General features: G+C 30.6%; 1 protein-coding gene across 1 annotated transcript in view; it reads left to right on the top strand.

The window, feature by feature from the left end:
- Nucleotides 1–23,270, top strand: part of LOC118198847 (nucleolar pre-ribosomal-associated protein 1) — a 172,668-nt gene extending 149,398 nt beyond the window's left edge. Inside the window, exons 29-33 of the mRNA XM_085815882.1 lie at nt 2,961–3,067; nt 6,093–6,236; nt 7,988–8,094; nt 14,805–15,035; nt 22,517–23,270. Coding sequence (XP_085672008.1) covers nt 2,961–3,067; nt 6,093–6,236; nt 7,988–8,094; nt 14,805–15,035; nt 22,517–23,189 — 1,262 coding nt within the window. The 3' untranslated portion in view covers nt 23,190–23,270. The remainder of the gene's footprint in view (nt 1–2,960; nt 3,068–6,092; nt 6,237–7,987; nt 8,095–14,804; nt 15,036–22,516) is intronic.
- Nucleotides 23,271–24,126: the final 856 nt, after the last annotated feature.

The following is a 24,126-nucleotide window of genomic DNA, read 5'->3' as shown; positions in this document are numbered from 1 at the left end:
TGCAGTTATAACATCTTTTGCATCACTTCATTCACATTTGGTGGATAATATGTGAGAGAGATTTAATGCTAGAATTCCACATTAATAGAGTAATTTTTTTGGATTTGGTTTCACGTATGATTATTCTTTCTCCACATTTTTAGTCTCCTTTCCAGAAATGACTGTACAATTGTCAAGAAATGTCCCCAGGTGAAAGATCCTTGCACCATTTGTTTCGACCCCTCCCCCAGGAATATTTCAATTAATTGTATATTTCAAATATTTTAATTTTTTATGTTCGCACATGCATTAAATGTGAATATTAATGCTTTTGTGCATTTTGTCTGTATGTATATATTGGGTGTGCAAATAAGTTTTGAGGAATTTACGTAAGATGGCATTACTAGTATTAAATCCTATTGGACAATCTTGTAACTATATTCATGTTAAAGCGCCAGCATTTTCATCTAAAAATCGGTCAGTTTCATTTCATAAACAACAAACTTTCTTTACTCGGCACCCATGTCAACCTTTCTACCAACAAAACAAAATTTGCGGGAAGTGCTTCTTTTTTGTTTTAATTTGAAGAAAAGTGCAGATGATAGACATTGATTGCTGTGTGAAGCATATGGGAAACATGCTTTATCAATAAAAAACATCTGAATACTGGTTCCGGCAAAGAGGAGGCATAGTTTTTTCCCAGAAGAGCTTGTCAAAACCTTGGGAGTAACTCAGCAAGTGATTTCAAAGCATCTAAAGGCCATGGGTATGGTGCAAAAACAAGGGAATTGGATTAGGTGTGAACTCAAGCCAAGAGACATGGAATGGCATTTCTTCATATGTAAACAACTGCTCCAAAGGCAAATTCAGAAGGGGTTTTTGTATCAAATTGTGACAGGAGACAAAAATTACTACAACAACCCAAAATGCAAAAAATCGGGGGGGGGGGGGGGTTAAGCCTAGCTATGCATCAGCTTCAATAGCTTAACCGAATATTCATGGCAAGAAGTTAATGTTGTGCATCTGATGGGATCAGCTTAGTGTGATCTATTATAAGATATGCCAGCCTTACGAAACCATTACTGGGAAATGTTGCAAATAACATTTAATGCAACTAAGCTGAGCATTGATGTCAAATGCCCCCAACATGACAAATGATCTTTCAGCACACAACACTCGCTCGCAAGCTGCAAAAGTCATCTAGGAAGCTGTAGAGGTGCTTCAAATTCCTATCCCACCTACCATATTCACCAGACATTGCTCCTTCTGACTTCCATTTGTTCCAGTCGGTGACTCATGACTTGGCCGAGCAGCACTTCATTTCATATGGAGAAGCCAAAAATTGGGTTGGTTCTTGGATCACCTCAACAAACGAGGAACTTTCTAAGCACAGAATCCATGTGCTACCTGAAAGATGGGGGGAGGGGGTAAGTTGTAGCTAATGATGGACAATACTTTTAATAAAATACTTTTTTCCAATTTCTCTGAATAAAGCTTCAAAGTTACCCCCCCCAAAAAAAAAGGCTAAAAACTTTTTTGTACACCCAATATGTGTAAAATGTTTATAGTGCAAAATCAAAAAATCTAATTTCGAAAATGATCTTATATTTGAAACCATCAATACAATAAGCAAATAGATACATAAATACATTGAAATTAACAATATCTAAATTCCCCTCTTTGCTTCCGAAGTATAGGAATGGAGAACATACTACTTAATAAAACAAAGCAGGTGTGCTATAAATGTGATTTTTCTCCTCAGTAACTGAAATTCTTGGTATGTCACTTTCAAACACCAGCTGTCTAGGCAGTCTTGCTGTGGTCAATGACTATGAATTGATTGACATATTGATGTCAGCCAAGATCACACTTTAATCCCTTGAGTGATTATGAGGGAATAAGCATTTTCATATTGAACCTGAACAATAAGTGAAACCCCAGTGTTGCCATGTCTACATGTCATCTTACTAGATTTAAACCGATGACCTGAAATCCAGACATTTCCAAAATCTGGAATTGCTGAAATCCCAACAGTTCCAGAACTCAGACTTTCTACTGTACACAGAAATTTCACTCTTAATTTCTAAATCAATAGCTTATATTTCTTCCTTTTTAAGTGCTGCTTTCTGTTATTTAAACCATGCAGCTGCATGGGTTTAATCAGTCTCAATCAAAATAGTTCTGCAGGTTTACTTTTTGTGATGTAATTGTTCTACTGCATATACATGCAACTCTTTAGAAGTTTCTGATAGCAGAATCTTTGACAGACAATTATTTGAAGAGTGTCTGTCATACTTACAAATCTTTTAAGACAGCTTATGCTTAGAGGGGCTTTTTTGCCCATCCTGTCTTATAAATATATTTCATTGTTATGTCTTTGAAATAATATGTGTTAAAACTAAAATGGAAAACTTTTGAATAGTAATTAAAGCTTTAAAAATATTTCTATTAAAAAAATCTTTTAATCATATTGGTATATCATTGGTCTAAAAACAATTAATTGCATGAAGTTATTTGCTTATGCTTTATCAAACAAAATTTGTAGTAAATTTGTGACTATCTAAAAAGAGCTTATTTATTTTATATAAACTGATTATTTATTATTTTTTATGTAAACTGAATAAATTGAATTTTTTTATGAAGTAATAGAAAATAATGATTATATGTTAAATATAACATTTACTAGGGTTAAAGGCAAATTAGTAAGCCCTTGGAATTGTTGAAATCTTGAGTCTATACCAAACTCAAGGTTGTTACATTTCTAATTTTATGTTTCTCTTCTGTTTTCAGGGTCAAAGGTATTAAAAATTATTTATAGATTCTGTAATTTTGCTTAAAATCATAATTTTGGTTTTGTAATTTAGAAAATGATTATTTTTACTATGTTTATGAGATGTACTTCTTTCATTTCAGTGTGTTATTTTTCTTAAATTTATTTTGCAATAATTTTTTTTCTAATTGATCATGGCTTTTAATTTCAGATAATAGTATGTATACAATTCTGTACAAATTCATCATGGTGAAGCCAGTATTTGACGTTGGAAATGTACCAGAATTTTATATATTATTTAACAGCAATGAAATTGAGGTATTTTTTGTACATCTTTTGATTGCTATTTTTGTATATTATAATTTACTATTGTGTAAATTTACTAAGTGCTATTGTGGAATGACTGACAAGAGTATTGTCCTAAGTTTAAAAATCTAAGGTAAATGCTAACTATTCCTCTAAAATAACTAGGAATTAATTTATTGTTATTAAATTAATTCCTAGTTATTTTATTTAATTATTAAATTGTTATATATTACTAATTTCAGGTGATCTTTTATATAAACTGAGGGGCAATTGCTTGATACTTTTTCTTCCCGTTTTGCTCCTATTCTGTTCAGTTCGTATTGTTTTGCTCAGAAAATTTTCGTATGTGCAAAAGAATGGTCTTGTTATTATAATATTTCTTGCATATTATTTTATTTTAGGAAATTATTATGTAGTTCCATATGTTAAAGATAAAACATTTGTATTGTTTCTCGCTTTCTGCATGTATTTGTAGATATTTTATATTAATGAAAATTATGTGACTTTTAACATTTTCTTTTAAAAAAACTGAACGAACCAAGTATTAATAAATAAAAATTAAAGAAAGAAAAGAAAAAGAATCTGAAAGCATTCAGATTTTAATGTCACTCCAGATGATTTTTTAAGGTTTTTATGTTCTCCTTGAGCTCTCAATTAATCTATCCACTCATAGATTCAGTTCTGTGAAGAAATATTTTTTTGTGTGTTAACTCTATTATTAAATATTTTCTTTGCACTTATACTACATAAAATTCAACAGAAAAATCAAACAATTTTTGAAAAATAGTATATCCTTAGAACTCTTGATACAGTGTTAAATATTCCCATACAATTCTTAGCCTTGAAGGGCTATGTCTTGAACATGAATTTTGTGTTGAATCACTTGTCCGTTTTAATTTTCAAATAAGTAACTACTGCTATGGCCCGCTGACTTCAACTCAATTATGAATGATGACTTTTTATCCCCACTCGTCTACATTGGAAAACAGGAAAGGAAAATTAGTTTGCTATAAATTAAGAAGTTCGCTAAGTAAATTATTCTTGGCACAAACTGAAAAAAATATGCCAATTTTGAATTTCTCCGTAAGTTTTGCACCAAATTTTACAAAATTTAATATTTAGTTGTAGAATCGAAATATGGAAAAAAATGGCATGACATTTCAGAAAAAGTCCGATTTTGGGTTGAAATACCTATGTTAGAATACTGCTATATATAAATCTAATATAAATCCTAAGTCACGCTTTCGAGAAATGAAAAACACAATTTAAATTCTGTCAATTGGCCCAGTAGAACGGGAGATATAGAACTGCCCCCCTTTTTTTGTGTGCAGTGTATATTGACAGTTTACCAATATACTGACATTCAGTGTATTTTCTTTTCTTAATAGAATGTTAAAATTTATTATAAATGTATTTTATTGCATAATAAATTCATTATTAGTAACACATTTTAGCATTGTTAAAAAAGGTGCAGTAGAATAATATAATGTATTCTTGCATGATAACTTGCACATGACCCAGAAACAAGTCTAAACATTGAGGTCTAAATATTAAGGCTTATATACATAAATGGGAAAAAAAGTACTTTCACAGCCAGTATCAGGACACTTAACTGAATCACTGTACATTTAAACTGTTATTTTTAAAGCTATGTTCTATCATTTTTATCCTGAGGATAATGTTACAGGAAGTCATGAATTAGCATCAACAGGAAATATCTAACAATCTAAATAAAAATCATGTATGGTAATGGATTCTGGTAGCCCAGCAGAGCATTAGGGGGAAAAAAAATAGTGAAACGTTTTCTAAAAGCTTAGGTTGACATGCTATTGGTAGTTAACGATTACTTGTGGCTGCTTTTTGGAAGATAACAGTACCACAATTCATAGTAGAGACAATAAAAGCTCTGTAAAATGTACTGCTAACATAAATGGCAGAAAACTGCTTTTTGTATTAGCAGCTGCAATTTTTAGAAGTTTCTTAATTTTAACACTAGTACTAAATTAAAATAAAATTGCTTTGTCAGTTTTTCCTATATTCTCATAAATTTTGAAAATTATGTTAATCGCATGTTCATGTTGGGGGCTATACATTGATTAATCAACATATTATGACTAGCTTCCTAATACCACGCTGTTCCAGCTTTGGCATACAAAACAGGTTTCAAGTGCTGTGGCATGGGTTCTTTCTAAGTCCTTTCTAAGTGTTCAGAGAAATACCAGGCTTGCTAGTAGAAATCACATAGTTCCCATAGATTATGAGTATGTGTTTGTACAAGACCTTTTGCTTAATGTAATTAATTTATTACACATATTTATTGCAAATAAATGGGTTATGGGAAAATTTATATTTTAACAATCTGTGGGTTAGCCATTTATCTAGATTTATATTATTCTCATTCATGCAATTAAATATGTGTAGTATAATTATGTAGTTTTAAAACCTGTTTATTTTTTATTAAACAAAAGTGAGACGTTTTTACATTAAGCTCAATTTGTCTACAGTACTATTTCTTGTATTTTTTTTTAAATATTATGCAAGTACGTAATAGGTAATTATATGAAAAATCAGTTATAGTGTAAAATTTTTAGAAGTGATAAATTAACATTTCAGTTAAAATTTCACTCTTTTGGTGTTCATTAAAATTAATAAGTCTTTGAAACCAGTTTGCAAATTTTTAATATAACCATTAAAAAATTCATTCATTCATTTGATAATGTATGCATTTATAATTAATTATCTTCACCAAGTTATTTACTATTTAACCTGGAATTTTGCTATATAAATTTTGTTATTGTATGTTTTCTAGATTTTATAGTAAATTATTGGTGGAAGTCTCTAAAAATTTCATAAAGAAACATTTACAGTTTATGACTACTGAAGTTTTATGACTTCCTAATATGATTTGTTTCTCTTTTTAAATGAATTGTTGTTATTTTTGTGAATTTTTTTAATACTGTTATGATTATGTCAAATTTAAATTAAAAATATTGTTTCTTTATTATAATTATTAATTTTTGAGGATTTCATTTTTTAGCATAGAGAACATCGGCAGTGGCTTTTGAATCTATTAGCTAAAGGCCTACGTACTGGTTCAGACTTTCACATATGTAAGAAGCGCTATGTTTTCTCTACGCTTTTATCACATTATTGGAGTTCTGTATGTACACATGATGAGAAGGTTAGTACTGTTTGTTCTTATTAGATTGCTATTTAAGTAATAAGTATAAGATATACGTATAAACTCTAAAAATAGGCAAATTTCAACCTTTGTTATGAAACACATATATCACGTCTTTTGAACTGCTTTAAGCATTTTTATAATGGTGATACAAAAGTCTAGTAGAAATGTGGCTATTACTGTTATGCAAATGGAATGTCTAATCCCTGCACTATAATTTTATTTAGAACAAATACAGTAGAGTGTAAAATTTTTTGAATTACTTAAAAAAGCAATTTAGGTGACTTAAAAATCTTTCCAGAGTTTTTCCTCTAAAGATAGTGTACATTTCTAGAATGAATTTTCTGCATTACAATCAATATTTTAAATGAAAATTTTTATTTCTTATATATTCTTAATCCTTAAATATTTCATGTGGTTATTAATCTGTTATATATTTCTGAATTATTATTCTGTTATTTCATCTATAAGATAACAGATAACTATTTAAAATTCTTATATAAAGATTCCATTTTTCACACTTAGAAGTGGTATTTTGCTGTATATGTTTTTAATTGCTTTGTTTAGTCCACCAATGTTTTACATTTGTTACTGAAGAATATAATTTTCGGCAGTGTGGAAGCACAATAGTTCAGTATGGAACTGTTTGAAAATTGAGGAGAAATATACATAAAAAAATTGGTATACATTTATAACCTACGTTTTTCATTATTTTTTCCCCCAAATTTAGTGCTAGATTTGGGTTGGTTTCTTTTATGATGATTAAATTATGCTATTTGATGGATTTGTGAACAAGGAGATGGACTAATTCTGTGATTGTGAGTTGTGAGTGATGCATCAATGCTGGGATTTTTTTTCGCTATGCAATTTGTGCATTTTACATTTATTATCAAAAAGTAATGCGTTTAATATTCATCTGCAGTGTGTTTTTAACCTTGAGTGTGTAACATGATATGGTACATATTCTTTATTTTTAAGCTGCCCATTTCACCAACTTTGAAATGTTTAGGCTATTATACGCTGTGATTTTTATCTTTAAAAGCTTTAGAGTGTTTGAAAAATTCCAATGCAGTTTCAGTTGCATAGGATTCAGTAAGCAGAAACAAAATTTCACACTCATTCTCTTCTTTGATATGAACTGCTATAGTCTGACAAAAATTCAAAATATATTTATAATTATGTAAAATCAGAAGAAATCGTATGGAGCATAAAGTGTGTATACAATTACTTTATAAATGATTCTAAACATTATATATTTTCTATAATCCTAGTATTTTTGTTATTGAACATGTATACTATCTGTCTACAATAACAAAACTTTCTCTACACCTATCTGTTGCTGTAGAAACTATCCCTAACTCATTTTTCATTGGAATATGTTGAAAAAGTACATCTCAATTTGCCATTTTGATGCACTTAATTACAAACTGGAGGTATATGTTATTTGATTTTTGCTGTAAGTAAAGTATTTGTTATGGTATTGTTTTGTTTTTCTCATGGCCAACATTGGCCTAAAATGAAACAACAGCAAAACTTTCATTTATCCACACTTAAAATGTTTCTATAGTGACTGCCTGCTGTTAGACATACTGATAATAATAGTTCTTATGACAGACAGTAATTATGTTTTAATACCTCATAATAATATGTGTAACAGACATGTTATTATTACTTTTTTTAAATGTATGTCTCAGAGAAAGAGAAAGAAATATTATGAGAAAGAATATATGAGTAAATTATGTCTATTTTAGGTTTCGATTATTAATATATTAATAGCTGCAGTTAAAATTGAGTCATCTGCTCGATCCTTGTGTCAGAATGGTTTGCTGTCGTGGTTGCATAATGTCGTAGAACAAGTGTAAGTATTTTGCATTTATTCATTCGTCTGGAAAAAAAACTTAATGCTGTAAGATATACAATAGGCTATTATTATAAATGCAGAAGCCTTTTTAATTTAACCTACTAAAGTTTCCATGTAGCATAAAGTTTTTCTTCTCTTCATGTAATAATTCTTTTGTTGAAAAAAAAAAAGTACTGTGTGTTAACTATTTTCTTAAATAAATCATTAATATGGTTCTGGAGTTGTTAAGATATATTTTGAATCCTGAACATTACTGTAATTGTCCAAGAAGAGATCATTACTTTTTTTGTGAGAGCAAACTTGAAAACTGCTAGATATTAAGAATTATTTTTGTACTTGTTTCTTCTTACTATTATTTTCATTATTTAATTTTTTATTTTTAATGGCTCTATAAAATTGACTGATAGGTCAATCAATATAAAGCATTACCTGGAAGTATGCAAACAGAAATATGGTATTTTAAGCTTTATTTAGGGAAGCAGTTGGTAATTTTAACTAAAGCATAAATTAGGAATTATTATGTTTTGAATAAAGATGAAAATGTTCATGTTCACCAACTCCAAGAAATATAAATCAGTTCTGAAAAAAATAATCTGTTTGGTGGGACTGATTTCTTATTAGAAGTTAAAATTGCCTAATAAGATTTCTTACTACAGTCAAAAGTCGTTAATTCGGACACCCATAATCCGGAATGATCTATAATCCGGACCTCAAAGCTACAAACTTTCTGCGCATGCGTCGCGTTCACGCATGCGCACAGGCGTTTACGAGAGCGCGTAAGACCCTTACGGCTGCGAATATGTTTGTGCGCATGCGCATTTAAATTGTAACGGAGTTTACACGCTAAGCTAAAGTTATCTAATTCAGTTAATGTTGCCGATTGCGTTGTTCCTTAATCTTCGAATTGGATCCGGCTTATTATTTTTTGCAGACTGTTAGAGCAATTTTATAAAAGTAAGCTTGAACTTTCGATTATGTCAAATAGAATTTCCGATATATATTTACTACAAAGCGAAAGTATGTTTTGAAATCCGAAATCTGTTTATCAATTTCACGCTGCTCTGCGGCAGAGGGGGGGGCAGAAACGTCATTATTAGATTATGATAGATTAGAAAGATTATGTCAAATAGAATTTCCGATATATATTTACTAATATGTAATTTGTATCTGCAAAGCGAAAGTATGTTTTGAGATCCGAAATCTGTTTATCAATTTCACGCCGCGGATTGGAAGTTGATTTGTCAGCACTATCCTTATCTTCAGGGCAGATGTTTTTATTTTATTTGGTTTATAATTCCATACTAAGTGTAGTATTTCATTCTGTCTTTGATATGATTTAAATCAAGTTCCTCGTCATTATAATTCGCTTCCGATAGTGAAGAAAGTGACCCAGAGGTTATTGAAAACGAAAACATTTCGATTGACAAATTAGTCGGTATTCTCAACACAGCAATTATAGGACTTGAACAGCGGAACTTTGTAACTAAACAAGAAATTATGTCTGTTTAATAGAATTAAAGAGAAAGTATTATCACATGAAACGAAGCAACTTACATTGAAGGAAATGTTTAATAAAGTAAACAAATAAATATTGAGCTTTTTCTTTTTGTAAATTTTGATACCCTTTAGATCATAATTGTTCTTTATTTCATAAATTACGGTTTCATATTTTTAATTTTGTAATTTCTGCATGCCATCTTCCTGATTTAAACTGATAATCTATAATCCGGAAAAATCGATAATCCGGAATCGCCGAAGTCCCGACGAGTCCGGATTAACGACTTTTGACTGTAGATCTTAACCATTCCTGTGTAGTATAACGTATTTGCATTGCTATGCTACCAAGATAATTCCACTAAGAAATGTAAATTATCGCATACGATTATCTGCAAAGAATATCCACAGACGATGCACACGCTTAAAAGTGTATTTCAGTTCTTCTGTAAGTTTTGACTGATAAAGTTGGCTGTTCATTCGAAAAAGGCAAGATTTCTTTAAAACTTCATTACAGACATGTACAAGAATAAATATCTGGTGGTAGTCACTGGGATTTAAAGCTGAAATCAGTGTTTGTTTAGCAAAAGAAAATACAGTACTTGTGAGTATAAGTTTTAATGAATACTGCACCATTTTGTATGACAATGTTGCATCTTATTATTGAATTCAAATAATAGAACGATATTCTAAGTTTAAGCTTTTGGATTAAAGTAAAGGATCAAAATATTTAATGTTCTTTTAAAATTTGAGCTTTTGTATTAGAGTGGTAAATTTATAATGTTGATATTAGAATATTTCTATTATGAAATTTAAGCTCTTGTATTAGAGTCCCAAATCAAGAATTTTGTTTTGTGAATCAAGTTAGAAGCTTGAATTCTTTTTTATTTACTTTAGTATAATTTATTAAGAGTAAGCTTTGCAGATTTTTGTTTATCAGAAAGCACATCCGTTTTATTGCATTAAGTGTTTTAGGAAAGAAAAAATTTGTGTCATACTTGAATTTCTAATTTAAAAAAAAAGGCTAGATTGAGCCCTTTTTTTTTTTTTTTTTTTTTTTTTTTTTTTTTTTTTTGACAAGATTTAATAGAAGTAGCCGAAGAATTAGGTGAGGAAGTGCCGCTAACTAGTAAGGTCCCAGAAATTAAAAAGATACTCACTGAAAATCAGTTTTACCATGAGGAAGAAGTTAAAATAATTCTAAACCAAATAATTGCTGACCGCCGTTTGTCGCCAACAGAGTGGCTCATTTAAGAGACCAATTCGGGATTGTTAAAGGTCGTCAATTTGTGAAAAAAGTGTTTAATAACTGCCTGATTTGTAGACGATTCAAAGCGAAACCTGGAATGCAGGTGGTTGCCACTTTTACCACCTGATAGAATTCAAGAGCACCCACCATTTGATATATGTGGTGTGGATTTTTCCGAACCATTTTTTGTTCGTGATTTTAATTCAAAGTGTTATTTACATTTATATTCAGCTGTGCAGTGACAAGAGGTATCCACTTAGAAGTAGTTCTTAACATAAGTGCTGATTCTTTTTTGTTAGGATTCCGACGATTTGTTTCTCGTCCAGGATTATGTTCCACTATATATTCTGATAACGCCAAGGCTTTTAAAAAAGCAAATTTTGAATTGAACAAATGGTGGAATCAGATAGATAATGATCAAGTTAAAAATTTGTTTGCTTCTAAAGGTATAGTTTGGAATTTTATAATTGAAAATAGTCCATGGTGGGGAGGTTTCTGGGAGAGACAGATATGAATAGTTAAAATCTGCTTAAAGAAAATTGTTGGATAATCCTCTCTCTCTCTCTTTGAAGGAATTGGAAATTGTTTTTTCAGAAATTGAAACCCTGGTTAATTCTAGGCCTATCACGTATCTGTACAACGAACCCTCAGAACTCTCTCCACTCACCTCATCTCATTTTCTTATTGGTAAAAGGTTGGTGTCTTTACCTGTAATAAAACATAAAAATGAAAATTTAAATGTTAATAGGAATTCTTTGGTAAAGAAATATAAATATCGGCAAACACTTTTGAATCACTTCTGGAGCAGATGGAGAAAGGAGTATTTACTTAATCTGAGATCAGCTTATATTTCCACACAACCAGGTAAAATAGTTTCAAGTGAATGATATTATTTTGATTAATGATGAGCATTATTTCAGAAATATATGGATGATAGGGAAAATTTTAGAGCTATATCAAGGAAAAGACGGAAAAATTCGTTCTCTTCTTATTCAGGCTCCTAAAGGAAAAATAAAACACTCAGTACAACTTGTATATAATTTGAAAATTAATCCTTAATTATGTTAGTTTAATTGAAGTATAAAACTGTTGATTTTTTATTTGTGTATTAATGATAGTTTAATTGTGCTTATATTTTAATATTTGAACTTAGATATTTGAACAATTTTCTTTGGAAGTTAAAAGTGTAATTTGTTTTTATATGTCAAGTGATTGAATAATTTTTAAGCTTTGTATTTGATATAATATGCTATTTGTATTTTTAATTCTTGTAATTTTAAATGGTTTCTGAATGTAAATTTAGCTAAAATTTAATGGTAAGTGAACTCAAGTGAGTTCAGGTTGGGAGTATTACATATTTCCCTCGTCATTCTGACTAGAGGGTGCTGTGTTCACGCCAATAGTCAGTAAAAGGCTGGATACCTAAGGTTGCAGACATGGAAGGCTGAGATGCCTAACAATATATCTCCAACTGTTTGAAAATTCTATATATATTTACTTGTAAATAAATGTTGTTGTTGTTTACAAAACCTCATGTTATCTCTTGGATGCACCTTTACACTCACAGAACCATTAAATGCAAAACATGTTGTCTCACTAATGTTGTGATTCTCATAAGTTCATAACTGATATCTGACACATTTAAGACATTTACTTTAGCTTGCAATTCCTGTTAGGCTTTTTTCTATATAAAAACCACATTTTCAAAAACAGTTTTTAACTGAGTTTAAGAGAATAGGCTCTGCATTGACTACAATAGGCATAGAACAGAGACATCGACATACGTAACTCCTTTGTAATGCTTGCATTTTCACAAAAGTCAGTTATCTTCATCATTTAATAAACATCTTTTCTGTAACAACAATTGAAGGCTTTTGTTATACCATAAAATAAATGATTAAATATTAGAAGTCGTGTTTGCAGGAAGAAATACTAGTGTTTTTCTTAAAGAGATGTGTGTGCTGCAGTTTCTGTTCACTATCCCATTAAAAAAAAAAAAAAAAAAAGCGCTATTATTTGAGATATATAAGTTCTTGTGTGGTTATGATACATTTTCAACTCCTCTCAAACATCAAGGTTTTTTTTTTGCTTTTCTTGATAAGTAGTGCTGTCTTTTTAATTGCTGGCTCCATATTGCACATTAATAAAACAGTAAATTATTCCTTCAGTTTTTTTAAACCAACTGCTTTTTTTTTTTTTTTTTTATAATACTCATCTGTTTCAGCAGTGTTCTGTACTGCAATTCAATTTCATTTATAGTATAAGTTTTGAGTAGTTTGTATTCATTCAGCAGTCCAAGTTAAGTATCCTTTATCTAATTATCAGTTGCATGATGATCCTCTTCATCCTTCTCACTTTGCAATTTCTGATGAATAATATTGGATTTCTCTTTATCCAGCTTGTGAAACCATATGTCAGTTGATGTAAAATTCTCTCATACCATTTAATAATTAGTGAAAAATACTTTAGAAATTAAAAAATGTTTTAGCTTTATAGCCTAAAAGCATTCTAGAAAAGCAGTTTCAGCATCTCTCAATTTTGAGACATTTGCATTTTGTATTAGTTCTTTATTAATTATAATTCCTTGTTCAGTTGTGCACAACTCTGCAGTGCTGTTTGGGAAATCTCCAGTTTAAATGTAGTTTTTCTTCTGGCTGCAGTTATCAAGAACATAAATATCTTTTACAGATTTACCCTTTTCTTTAAGGCTTAAGTCTTTTTCCTTGGCATTTTGATGAATTACAAGTTAAATGCACAATAAATTTTACAAAATGCTTCTTTCAAATTTATTTAAGCTTTAGAATTTGCGTTTATAGGCAGCAGAAAGATTGCCTTTTATCTATTTAGTCAATCTGTCTCTTCATGATTACAAGTATGATCAATGCTTTCCTTGCTTTTATTTTAGTCTACACTTACCACTTCTATCCATTCAAAGGCTGTAATGTATGGTAATACTTAATAGCATTTAATGGCCTTTTTTTATAACTCTATCTGAATGTAATGTATCTGTCCCAAATGGAAGATTTTGAAGGTGAAAACCTTAAATGATAATTTCACCTCCTATCAGCTGTCATTTAAGAAGGAACCCTCACCCATTTATGTCTCTAGAGAACTGCTTTTTTTAACCTTGAGATAAGGAAATTCTGCTGCAGACAAAGAACTCTGAAATCACTGTCACAGTTACAGGGACTGGAGGCGGGTGGGATTTCAGTCAAATCTGTGTTATTGAAGCATTACATGCCTGAATAAATAGTCCGCAATTATTTTAAATGGATGAATCTGAAAAGCTTTGATAGATACAAGCAGGACATTCTGGCACTGAGGAATCAGTCTTTTGCCAGTCTGAATTTAATAAGTGGTGAAAATGAGTTAAATAAATGGCAGTTTTTCTACTCATATTCCCCCCCTCATTTTTTAGTTTCATTTCATTCATCTATTTTTTAGTTTAATTAACAGGCAGTTTTTCTATTATTTATTTTGGCTCCTGGAAATTTAAAAACAATAAGCAGTTGAGTTTAATATATGAAAAGTACTGTTTAATTTTAAAATATTTTTCTTTCTTTAAGTAAGTCTTGTTTCTTTATCATAAAAGCAGTTTGAGGGCTACTTCAGAATCAACCACATTATAAAAAATAATCATTGATTCTTATCCTTGTGCTTTTATTCAGGACAATTACTTTTTTTATTTTGTTTAAATTTTTTAGCATGTTAGATGTACTAATGAAGTAGATGCATTTTAAGTTATATTAATAATGTTTTTATGTGTGTTATAAATATAACTTTTTATAAGTGTGTTGTGTAGTATGGTATATTTTTCTTTGGTTGAAACAAGGCTAGGATAAGTAAAATAAATATAAAGTAAACAAATTAATTATTTACAGTAAAACAGATGTCCTTTTTGTATCATTCGTTCTTGTTTTCCATTGATATTTATTTTTGTTGAATTACTAATTTTTTTTTCTAGTGGTGTAATAGATGCTGAAATTGTCAAATTGTCATCTTTCATATTGAAAAATATATGGCATGCATTAAAGAAGTCAAACTCTGCTGCTGATGATGAACCCACATCTGCAGAAAACCTTGATTCGCTCGATGTGAAGAAGGACTCAAGCAATGACACTAATCACAAAAGGATGTACTCATCCTTTTTCTATGAATTTCAACTTGTTCTGTTTTGCTTTTTAAAGAAATTGAAGTAAGTTTTATTAATTTTCTCTTGTCATGCATTGTTAAGTATATACATAAGTAATCAAAACATTTATTTCATTTCACAGAAATAATTTATATGTTTTGTCAATTTTGTTATTCACTTTGAAGGTTTAGTTATTCAGTATTTAATAACATTTTAGCTGACAGTTTCAATGCATTTCTTCGTCTCAGATGCACCCATTTTGTTAGTGCCTTGGGAGTCATTCTTGTTCAAGTGCATTCCAGCTTTCTTGATCTGGCACCCATCTGATATCTGACTTTTTGTCAAAATGTATGTTGAGTGAAATGATGTTATCTGGATAATGCAAGAATAGCTGAGTGATTAAGGAAAAACATGATTTTCATGAATATTATGCATGAACTGTGGCCTCTTAGCCTAAGGAAATGCATCAAGTTTGGCTGGGATTATGTTCAAACTCATTAAGTAATAAAGCTAAAAAAAGTAGCAGTTATGGAATAATTTCTGTGATTTTTTTAATTACCTGATGTTGATTGCCAGGCTTTGCTCATAACTTTTGCCTGTTGTTAGTGAACATTTCCAGTAAGACTAAAAATAATGAATAAAATATGAATTTGATTCTGATTTTGAATATAATCAGAATTAATAGATCCTAGTTAAGATTCATGTGTTCAGTAGGGTTTTTTTTTTTTTTTTTGAATAATTATATAGGGAACCTATGTGTATATTATTATTATTTTACTCTAGAGAAAAGTCATGTAGTATATTCATAAAATTCTCAAGTGTGCCCAAAATTCCTGTTATGAGTGTAATGTTACTGTATAAAAATTCAAACATTGCTATATTGGCGAGTGGTCGAACTTCATGTTTGTATGCACAAAAAAATTTGACTTTCGTTAAATTTAAGAGCTTCATATAAATAGTTATATGATTTTAAAAGTAATGAAAGAATTTTAGAATGAAGCAAATGTATGAATTAATTTAAATAGACTATCTCATTTTTTTAATTAGTGTAAATAAACAAAAAATTTTCATCATCTTGATCTGTATTCTAAGAAGTATGTTCGTATAATATAAAACTGTAAATATTGTATGATTTATATGATTGAGTACATTTATTTTTAATTTTCCCATTAATTATAGTTATTGTTTTAATAGAGGTAAAAAGCTAAGGAATTTAGGTGTTCTTTACAATAAGGCAAAAAACTTCACATTCATGCGAAGTATCTTTATTATTTTAACCCACACGCATTCCTCTGGCAGCATTAAAATCACTAAAATGGAACAGTCAATGCTGCAAGAAAAATTGAGTTTGAGAGGGAAAATTATTTTATAAGAAGTTTTCAACTCACCAATTTTTTTTTTATAAGAAGGAACAGTTTTCCACTTCTACTATCTTGAAAACAAAAAATACAGAAATAAAACCTCGTTCTGAATTATTTAGCTGATTCTTGATGCAAACTTGATGATCAGGTACATCACCCCCCCCCCCCCCAGTATAGGTCCTAAACATATTTGTAGTATCATTTAGAAATATCTCCCTTACATAATTAATTCAGAGTGTTGCATATGTATTTGTATTTTCTGCTTACCTAACAGTCATTACCTGAATTAAAATTAGCTTGCCATGGTAAATGTAATTATGGCTGTTTATTTATTAATTAAACAATTAGTACACAGTTATAAATTGTTTAAAATTTTTGTACATATGACACATTGTAATATAATTTTTTTAATGTTAAATTACTGACTGTTAAGAAAAAAGCATGTCATAGCACAACTTTTATTTGAAATTAGAATGGTACTTCAAGCATAATTATATGTTACAGCACAGCCACATTTAAGGAGCATCTATGGCCATATTTGCTTTATTATTTTGAAGTTAACTCTTTACTGCTTATATCTGTTAGTATTATGGCTGAAATATTGTTTTCTGCTTTTAACCTTCCAGCACGCACGTTTGGCAATTTTACATGAGCACGTGCGTGTCGTATTTTTACGACATCTATTATTTTACTGTTTTTGGCACGAAAAACGACAGAAATGAGTGAATATTGATAATAAATTTGTTACAAAATAAAATATTAATCTTATTATTGCAAAATACAAATGATATCACATTCAAATATAAGTAAATTATTTTTAAGTTCTTATGTTAGTGAGATGGAAATGAAATGATGTATTTCATTAGAGAAAATTTTAAATTTATTATTTAATAATTATATTTTAAAATCTAAGCTAATTTAAATATTCACCAAAGACAAGTATAAACAGTAAAAAAAGGAAAACACCTTGGAAAAAAAGTAAGTTTAGCATTACTTACTTCTGCAAGGAAATTCACTTCTTACTGGTTACATAAACACACTTTAAACTAACTTTAATGTTTGTATTTATTTCTAAAAAATAGAAATAAAAGAAAAGGAATGGAAAGGCAGTAATTTATGGAAATCGCTATTGTTCTCCCATCCAAAGGTTTCCTTGTCTTCCTTTTCTTCATCAGATAATTCTTGAAGAATCCGAGCAAAATCAGCTGGTTGCACATATTTTTTTGCGATGAAAACCGAAATAAAATTTACAGAGCCAAATGTATTCAAATTAAAATAAAACATGGCAATTAAAAACACAAAATTACAAAATATTTGAGGGGAAAAAAAGTATTTTCCGAATTTTAAAACACGACCAAGCGCGTGTCGTAAATTTTATGAAAAAGCTGCCAGGTAGCACAAAAGCCCAGTTAAAAAAAATTCAAATGACTTGCTGTTGGCACATTCCATGATGTGAGGAAGGGTAGAAAGGAGGAATAGAAATGACTTTTAGACATCTCATCTTTGATATGCAAAAAATGTGCATTAAAAACTGAATTTGTCGTAAATTTTGTGCATGCGCATGTGCTGGAAGGTTAACACATATGTCTAGGTTAAAAACCTTGAAAAATTATAAACAGAACAGTGCAAAACATATATGCTCACGTAGTCTCCGCTCGTTTTTACTAAAATGCAGATGCGGACATTACACTGGTCATTCAAATGTTGTGCCTTTTCTCATGAGTAACTTTGGGTGTAAATTTCATTTCAAACAGCCAAGTTAAGTTCTAAGTGAAAGAAAATGGCATAAGTAATAAAAGCATCAAATTTAAAGTTGTCTAATAGCTACCTAAAATTTACAAATTCACTTTCTCCCATCCACATATAGAATATAAATTACCCCGTTTGCATTATCAACACTCGGCGTGTATTAGCTCACTCAGGAGCACAATATAGAAGCACAAATTAACCAACACTTGCAGTTTTATTGTTTACTTTTATACAATTTAAATAAACATTCGTTCTTTTAATATCATGCACACATTATTTTTTAAAAAAGTCTATTCTGATGCACTGTATGAAAATCCATTTTGTTTCATCATTCGCCGCAACTAGCTTTCACCCTCCTTGAATTGCGATGTAGGAATGTCTTCTCGTGCCACAGCAAGTGCTCTTATTTGGGACATTACCTGCGTTACTGCATACCCTTGAGAACGCATATCATGAACATACACAACTGCTTTTTTTTTCCTCTGAAGTTTGGAAACTTACACAACTACGAAACGTACGTCTTGTTTTCTGCTTTCCCGCCAGTTGATCACGTTGTTTACTCCAGTTGCACACATACTTTTTCGTCCACCTCGTATACTCTTGCTGCTGCTCTTTTTCTATTTTCCTGCGCAAATTCTACGACTTTTAGTTTAAAACCGCTGTATAGCTGCTGTATTTTCATATTTCAAGCACGCTACATGCTAACTACCACGATTTCCAAATGATTTAAAATGAATGAAAAGAGAAAACTTAAAATATGCGAATGTTCTAAGGAGGAAGGAGGGGAAAATAATTTCATTACAAAACTGTATTTCCTGGAAGCCAATGAGGTGAAAACCTGTTTGGACTGCCTTCATTTATTATCGTGTCTGCCAAGTGGATTGCTGGCATTCATGTTCTGACTAAATAGCAACTGCACCAGAATACAAGGAGAGTCTCTGCTTTCCATCCTAGCGCTAAACAAATGCATATTCTTTCTTTAAAGATGTTTATTGACTAAAGGAGAAAAGGCGATGTTAAAAAAATATGTTTTAAAGTAAGAAATTCTTTAGTTTTTGTGGTGTGGTTATTGTGTGGGTCTCCCCCTTTTTTTACATAAATTTTATCTGTAAAGTAGGGGGTGCAGACATTACATGAGCATATACGGTATGCATTAATGGTAAAAAAAAATTCTTGTTATTTTGCATAGTGCTATGAAATCTCTTGGTTAAAACATAAGAAAATACTAGTTAGTTAGTGATTTTTTAATTCTATACATCATTTATAAACTTAAGCCTTTTAGCTCTAGATTTTTTAGACATTCTTCTCCCCAAAAAGAAAAAAAGAAAAAAAAAAAAGAGCTTACAAAGTATTGTTTGTAGATGTTAGAACTACCTTGCAGAATATTAACAAGTTCCTATATGAGTTTTAGAAACTAGGATGTCATGCAGTTGCAACCATCAAGTCTCAATATAAGTAATCAATTGGAAAAACACTTGTGGACAAGCTGCCAGATGAGACCTTTATTAATAGTAAAATAATATCTATTAACGTTACGATAGACCTCTACATATGAAGGTGGCTAATGCCACTACCAGAGTTTAAAGGGTTAAATACTATTAAATTTATTTTGAAAAATAATTACATTTAAAATAAAGTTCTCATGAAAACTAAGCATTTCTGGAAGATTGATGACATTCAAAAAGTGATTAAAGAGCATAAGAAATCTGCATCCAACGGCTTAATTTGATGAAATTATAAGTCATTAATTGAAGCATTGACATTGAAACAAATCTTTTATTAAAGGCCAGTAGCACTGACGTTGAAATCAAGTAAAGTTACAAAAATTCGTTTTGCATTGCAGCAGATCTTTGATTAAAGGCCAGTAATGTTGTAAAGGAATTAAGTGCATAGCTTGTATCATTTAGTCTTAGGGTGTCTCCAGAGGTGAAACTGGTAGCAACTCGCTACCTTTTGGCATTGCAAGGGAGGTACCTATTGAAATTTCCCAGCATTAAACATGTGAATAATCTCACCTTCTCTTTTCATTCTCACATGACATTGCCAGCTCTTGTGGTCCTTGCTTATCATTTTTGACGTCGGTTGCTCTCATTTTGTAGGAATATTTCAAAGATTCATGTTTTTTGTGCTCCAGAAAATGCCGCATGCTATGAAAAAGAAGGAAGGCCTGCCAAGTCTGTTGTTTAAGGCTACTTGCAAGTATAAATACCAGTGTCATTCTCTTCTTCCTCAAGATTTTAGGCAATTGTAATTGGAGTTCACAAAGGCTCAATGTATGTTTTTAATGAGTCACATAAATCTCATTTCAGAAGGCACGTGTCATACAAGTAAAAATGAAGATGGAGAAATAATAATAAGCACTAAATAATGAATCTTGGCTGCCTAAGCAAAACGAAGGGTACAAGTTTGCAACAGTACATTTAAAGCAATTTTCAGAATTTCAAGTAAAAATAATAGTTTGATAAATCGTTTGAAAAAAGCAGATTTGGTTTTTAAGTATTGCTGTGGGGAAGCAGTTTGGGTTTCACTGATTCAAGTACTCAAAGAATAGCATACAACTCATCAAAAGTCTTATCCAATCATTCCCAAGAGACAAAAGTCATTATGGCAGACAGAAATCTTCAAAGGAATACTTGAGTATCAATTATATATTGCATTGAAACAACAGATTCATCTATTGATGGTAAATTTTATAGGTGAGTTTTCAAGAAATCATTTCCATGGTTGAGTTTTAAAAGGCCAAGATCTGACATGTTGTATACGTGACTCATGTACTGCAAAAATAAAATCCTCTGTAGGAATAGACAATTGTCCATTGATCACAAAATAAGAACTTCACCAAAGAAAAGCATTGAAACTTCTCTCTGAGTCAATACATAATAGTCAGTACCTATTCGCTACACATTCCACTTTGTCCATCGACCTGCAGCAGGTGTTGTTCGCTCCAACATTGACAGACAGCAATATGTTTTACTCAAGACAGCTGTCCAACTGCAAGTTTTGTGTAGAAGGTAGAACAGGAAAATGTTTTATATGCTTGTGGCATAAGGATATGGCTGCAAAGGGAGGCAATGAAGTTGCCTCGTCCAAGATATTGACATCTCAGATGATGAACCCAAAGAAAACACTTGGAGACATAGCATGACAGTTGCGTATTCTTGTCTCCAGTCACTCCTACATGCTGTGTAATTAGACTTCAGAGTTACAGAAAAACAAAACAAGGTCTGTAGGAACATGATTCCTGAAGAAATACAAGAAATTGTTAGAACCACCAGAGCAAAAAATCCGATCAGCATTGTCAGAATGAAGGAGAAATATTTCTTGGATGGACTTCTCGCTGTTGGATGAGTACTATGATGAGTACTTGAATACAGGGCTTGTTAAATTTTATCAACTTTTAACATATTTAAAATTTATTTCTTTAATAGGATAAGTTAATTTTCACTTACCTTCTAAAGGGCTGACCTGAAAACTGTCGTTCCTTCTTTTGAATTTCACTGAAGTCCTTTTAATTTCAGTAAACTAAAAGGACTTCAGTGAACTTCAAATCCATGCACTGCTGAACTCGAATATATATATTTTTAAAATTTTACTATTAACATATAAAATATGTATACACAATTAATATTTACAAATTAATCAATATGAGTATCGTGTTTTGGATGAATACAAAGAAGGTCTTTGTTTTTGTCTAATGTTAGACACAACACTTGTTCTACTGAGTTCTTTTGTTTTTTCCATGAGAGGGCGTCCATGCTTGCTGTGTTATTTGTAGGCAAACATGGCAGAGCTGTTTTGAATTTCAAACAAATCCTGGATCTGAATTTCTCAACCTTAGCTACCCAGGATTGAGGCAAGAATAGCCTTCAATAGAATGGAACAATGGGAGGAGTTTTCAAGAGAGGAAAATACATCGCATTCAAGAAAATAAAAGAATTTCAGAAGAACCATAAAGTACCTGCTATTTATGAAGCGTAAAAGAAAGACCTTCAGATGCTTGAATTTTTGCCGCCGAAGTACCATGTTTTTTTTAATGATGCTTTCATGTTAATATTCGTGTTTTGAGAGTTTGTTTTGAAAATAAAATTGTAGACTCAATAGTACAGTTTAGCAGTTATTTTCATTAATTCCAGTCATTTTTCCTTCTTCTGTAAAATTATGTTTTTGTCATTTAACTCTTTTTCAGTGTAAACTCTTCAATTATTTTACTTTAAAATCCCTGTGAATTCAAAAAATACATATACTAAATAGCAGAATTCCTGATTTAAGAACTTACTACTTCGGCTCAAATTTTTGAAGATAATGCATTATATTATTATGTTTAAACATTGAAAAATAATAACTGTTTTGACATGCTTAAATTTTTCTTTTTTGTTTTTCTATTTGAACTTTTATGTAAATTATAGTTAACAAATTATTTTGTTTTCTTTATAGCTTTTTAGAAGGCCCTTCACTAAATGCCTACCTTTCAACTTTTCTTCATGTTCTTAACCATATGGAAAATTCTGAAGCATATTATGTAAAATACAGGTTGTGTCTGCAACATGTCATAATAATCCATGAAAAATGGCAGGAATATGCAGAAAATAGGAGCAAAAACTTGCAGTCCGGAGAAAGTTCTTCAGAAAGTACAAGCATGCATAAATGCTTTGAGATTTTTCCAAAAATTATTCTCTATTGGCAGCCTGTGTGGAATGGCAAAGATGAACAGTTTTTAAATTTACAGTCAATATGTATTTTAAAAATAGCTCATCTAATGCTTCAGTTTAATGACATTCAGAGTAGTAGTAGTGATTCATCATTTTGTGAAAATACTTTGTCAAAGTGGTTATATAAATGTTTTAAAAAAGATAAAAATTTTAAACTTGTTAGACATTTTCTTTCCCCAGAAGGAGAAAACTGTGTAAAACTTATTTTAAAGCAGTTTGAAAAGTCTCAATATGTGAAAAAAAGTAGAGATAATGACAAAGGAAATACTTGTGCAATTCTTATTCGAAAAGAAAAAGAATACTGGAAAAAACTGTTACTACAGTTTAAAAAGGCTTTGAGGAATTTGGACATTGATCACAGCTTTCATTTTCTGAAACAAGTGTGTGATATATTATGATTTTAAAATGCATTTATGTATGCTTTTGTATAAATGTAAAAATTACTTATTGAAAACTATTTTAAACATTTTTTTTTTAAAGTTTGTTCTTTTCTTTTTTAAACAAATGTGCATGGAATTTGCATCCCATATAGGTATTTGTATATAGGCATTTATAATTGTTTTTAGAAGTATAGTAACTTTATCATTGTAACTGTGATACTTAAAATTTCAGAATCAAGTAACAGTCAAAAGTCTTTAATCCATAATCCGGAATGATCTATAATCTGGACCTCAAAGCTACAAACTTTCTGCGCAGCGTTTACGCATGCGCATAATACCTTTACCCTTATGCGTTTAATGTATAACAGAAGGTATAAGCTAAGCTAAAATTATCTAATTATCTATTTCAGTTAATGTTGCAGATAGCATTGTTCCTTAATCTTCGAAATGGATCCGGCTTATTATTTTTTGCAGACTATTAGAGCAATTTTATAAAAGTAAGCTTGAACTTTCGATTATGTCAAAAAGAATTTTCGATTCTGGAGCTGCCAAAGGATCTACAAAGCGAAAGCATGTTTCGGTGTCCATGAAACAAAAAGTGGAATTGCTGCAAAAAATGGATAAAAGCATAATCCTTTGTTTCTCTAACCATTCCGAAATCTGTTTATCAATTTCACGTTGCTCTGCGGGGGGGGGGGGGGGGGACATCGCGGTGCACAATGAACTGGAAGTTGATCTGTCAGCACTATCCTTATCTTCAGGGTACATGTTTTTATTTTATTCGGCGTATAATTCCTTACTAAATGTAGTATTTCATCTCGGTGTACTCCGTCTTTGATATGATTTAAATCAAATTCCTCGCCATTATAAATATCACGAATACACATCAAATAGTTTTCTGGTTGCAATTTTCTAATTTTGACTATGCGTAATGTATGCTTTACGCATGCGTGCA

The sequence above is a fragment of the Stegodyphus dumicola genome, chromosome 4 (assembly GCF_044657685.1).
Source record: "Stegodyphus dumicola isolate Sdum_Otavi_A_Nest chromosome 4, ASM4465768v1".
NCBI lineage: Eukaryota > Metazoa > Arthropoda > Arachnida > Araneae > Eresidae > Stegodyphus > Stegodyphus dumicola.
Note: the sequence above shows the minus strand (reverse complement) of the source record. Positions and strands in the feature narration are given on the sequence as shown.